This window comes from Dinoponera quadriceps, unplaced genomic scaffold, assembly GCF_001313825.1.
Source record: "Dinoponera quadriceps isolate SergipeBrazil2010 unplaced genomic scaffold, ASM131382v1 scaffold9, whole genome shotgun sequence".
Lineage (NCBI taxonomy): Eukaryota > Metazoa > Arthropoda > Insecta > Hymenoptera > Formicidae > Dinoponera > Dinoponera quadriceps.
This window is the reverse complement of record NW_014554295.1, coordinates 21,753-25,359: the sequence shown is the minus strand read 5'-3', so window position 1 is coordinate 25,359 and position 3,607 is coordinate 21,753. Positions and strand designations below refer to the sequence as shown.

Below are 3,607 nucleotides of genomic sequence, written 5' to 3'. Positions count from 1 at the left end.
TATATATATATATATATATATATATATATATATATACTTGTGTAATATTTGATATACGATATTTCTCCTCCTTGCAATCTCTTATATAATCCCTGGGACTATTTAAAATTAGCAGAATATTAGTTCTGCCACAGTTGCAGTTAATTCTTAATAACATGCTTAATATTATCAAAACAATGATATTCGTATCTCCTCAGGATTCAGGTTTATTATAAGTAATATCACGAGTATCATTTACGAGAAATTAAACGAAACCTCCAGAAACGGTGTGTTTCTTTTACATAAGAAATAAAATACCATTGTCGGAAAGTATGATCCGCGCCGAGGAATATGCATACGCGATATCGTGACATAGGCACGGAATGTTAACATGCAAGATGAAACATGCACCGGTTATCAGCAATGTTACGCAACAATACTCCAAATATCCCGATAGAAATGCTGTCTTTTTTCGTCCTCAACGAGTGAAATCAAAGAGAAAGTGTACACGTCCGGAGAATAAGATTCTCGTGTAACAAAAAGCGCGAATCGATCGCTCGATCAATGCTTCCTCTTTCTGTTTGTAAATACTCGTGTTCTACTGTGAGAAGGCGACTGGTCCATAAAATCTATCTCGGGACTGCTGCTCGCGACTTTCTGCCCGCTTGGCTTGTAAGTGCGGTGAGACGAGGGGATAGGTACGATGTCAACATCGTCTGATCCTGAAAAAGATCGGATACAAGCATAAAACCAAACACTAGCAGGTAGAAACGAAACACGAGGATACGCTCATGGACGCTACATCGAGAAGATTATTCGAGTTTCTGCAAATTCGTCAAATATCTAATTTCCCGATGTGGGAATCCTCTTACAGATCCTCCGCACTCCCTACACACAATTCTACACAATCTTACGTAAAAAAGCACACCCATGCTTGCAGATTTTCGTATTTTCAACATTAAGGACCGGCAATTAAGATAATGAAGCTGTTACAGAACGTACCGTGCAAAAGCCTCTTGTCCTTTCTGATATCTATACATTGCCTAACATGCAGCTCGTACTCCACTCCGTTGGTCGTCGTGTAATTGTGGCATATATTACACTTCAACAATTCTATATCATCAATGTCCTCCAGATCATTCGTTTCGAACTGATTGCAGTCGGCGGCGTGATTCTCTATCTCGTTAGGCGGAAACGGCTTATTGCATATGGGACAGTTGATGTTGTTCGTTGAATCGGTGACTTTGTCGGGCTGGTTCCCGTTCTGTGCGGCGGCGAGCTCCTACGAGCAGAGAAGAAGAGAATTGCCTTGAATAATGAGCAGTGAAAGAAGAATAACGGCAGCGTGGCGATGCGTGAAACGGAATCCGATATTCGAATCAACCGAGGCCGAGGTATTAACAATCGTTACTTGTCTCATGTGAGATATTCGGATCGGAATTTCGACCTAAATCTTTTAGGCTGAACTATACGCATGACATAACATTTGCAATCATGATTCACACACACACACACACACACACACAATTGAACGTCTGACTCTAAATTCAAATCTAAGTATCTCTCACTCGAGACAAGTTTCAAATAACAACTAACACGTTGCTAACCGATCGGGTGGATTCACCCTTTCCTCGATGATCGACCGAGACTTTTAATGATTCCGAAGAGAAAGCCTGAATTATTATTTATACTTTTGTGTGAATTTTATCGCATCGTCTCTTATGTTGCAAGGATTGTAAAAATTCAGATAGAGATACGTTACCGCGTGCTGTTTATGAAATGTACGATTTTCAAAGCTTGGCAACTCGCACAATTGGCACTATGTTATTAATACTATAGATACTCACTTGATCTATCTCGTCGTCGTCCAGCAGACTACGTTCCCAGCTCATGCCTTTGTTCTCTATCCCGCGTATCTTGTCCTCGTTCTTCCGTTGGAGATCCGCCTTCTTGTTGCCGCCCTGCTTCTCCCTTTCCTTGCACGCCTCCCTCAACGCAGTGCTGGACAGCAGTCGTTGTTGTTTCTCCTGGGACTTTGCTTCCTTCGACGGCCGAGTCTCTGTGTCCTTTCGTAGGATTGCCGCCACCTCCTCGCCGCCGTCCAGCTGGAGACGGATGTCCTCGTCCATCAACACGTCCTTCTTTTGGTCCCGTTCTTCGTTCTTGAGAGTGTGTTGCAACTTCGACGTGGCGTTTCCTCTACGGATCCTGGAGAGACCCGGACGCGCTCTCGGGGTGGAAGGTATCGCTCTCTTCGGGTGCACGCTCAACACGGGCGACTGCCTCTCGTTCTCCTCGTCTTCGACTTTCCCCCTGCGTGGTGATCTGCCGTTTTCGTCGTCGATGTGCGCATTACCGTTGCCGTCGTTGCGGGAGTGCTGCTGACGTGCGACCGCCGCTTCGTGCCTGCCGATTCGTTGCTGATTCGCACGATCCGCTGCATTGCTCGACTTGTCGTCGTCGGGCTGGATCCTCTTTTTCTTAATACGAGCGAACTCGTATTGATCGTCCTCCTCCTCGCTGGAGCTCTCTTTATTCAGACGCGCGAATTCCTGCGCGATACGGAAATTCGCTTTACGCTTACTAGACCGCTCGTAACTATCTCTGTACGTACACTCCGCCTTGCTCGGCTCAGTCTTAGATTCTGTTACTGGCTTTCTATCCAAACTGCCGTTAGCAGTGCCGACCTATAGAAACGTTGAAGCAAGGATTAGAATCAGAGAACAGAGACTGAATGAAGTAGACAACTGTACTCGTTCGTTTTGTACATAAATATAATTTATTCAAAAAGGTCTTGTAGTTTACAGTATGTAATGAACGCGCTCTTGCGAACGCTCACGTGTACATGTTCTGTATAAATGTACAGTTTTTCAAAGTATCAATAGAAAATATCAAACGTCTTCCTTCGGCAACAAAATGCCAATGGCTTACAAACGACTCTGTGTGTGTGTGTGTGTGTGTTGTTCCAAGTGTGTATATTGTATATATACCGATATAAGAGTTAAAACGACAAAAGCGACATTGGCAAGTAATGTTATATGGAAGAAATTTTTTATATATAGCGTCATAGAGTACAAATCGATGATAAATGCACATCTCGGGGGATTATATTGAGATATCGTACTGTACTATACATCTCCAAGGAAGATGCGGAACGACATCACGGATTTGCGATGGAGAACAAGAACGAGAATAAAAAAAAAAAAGAAATGGGCGATCGCTTGCTGGGAGAAAGAAAGAAAAACAGGAAGAAAGAGGGACGCTCTGTCTGCAATGTGGCTTAAGAAGGCCGTTCGACGTGAATTGAGCATCCCGCGACTCTCAGACGACGACTCGCAGGATAATCTGCTCGCCGGTGAAGAGCGAGGAGACTCAATCGTCGGCAACGCACGTGCAACTCGTACTTAACAATATCTCCGAGGGCGAATACAAAGTTCTTACGGCTAAGGGCGTACGGAATCGTAAAGTGGCGAAACGAAAATACCGTCAGGACTTCTCCGTGTGTGACACCGAATCTCAGTTGCTCAACATGAGATGATGTTGTATTAGAGAAATGCGCGTGCAGACGCGTCAGGTGTGTGTGTATGTGTGTGTGAGGAGTGTATACACACACATATATATATATATA

General features: G+C 44.1%; 1 protein-coding gene across 1 annotated transcript in view; it reads right to left on the bottom strand.

Annotated features, from left to right (window-relative positions):
* LOC106743410 (beta-mannosidase) overlaps positions 1-3,607 on the bottom strand; it is an 11,735-nt gene that overhangs the window by 6,029 nt on the left and 2,099 nt on the right. Inside the window, exons 4-6 of the mRNA XM_014617221.1 lie at positions 1,827-2,666; positions 982-1,261; positions 548-701 (exon numbers count right to left, since the gene is read on the bottom strand). Coding sequence (XP_014472707.1) covers positions 548-701; positions 982-1,261; positions 1,827-2,666 — 1,274 coding nt within the window. The remainder of the gene's footprint in view (positions 1-547; positions 702-981; positions 1,262-1,826; positions 2,667-3,607) is intronic.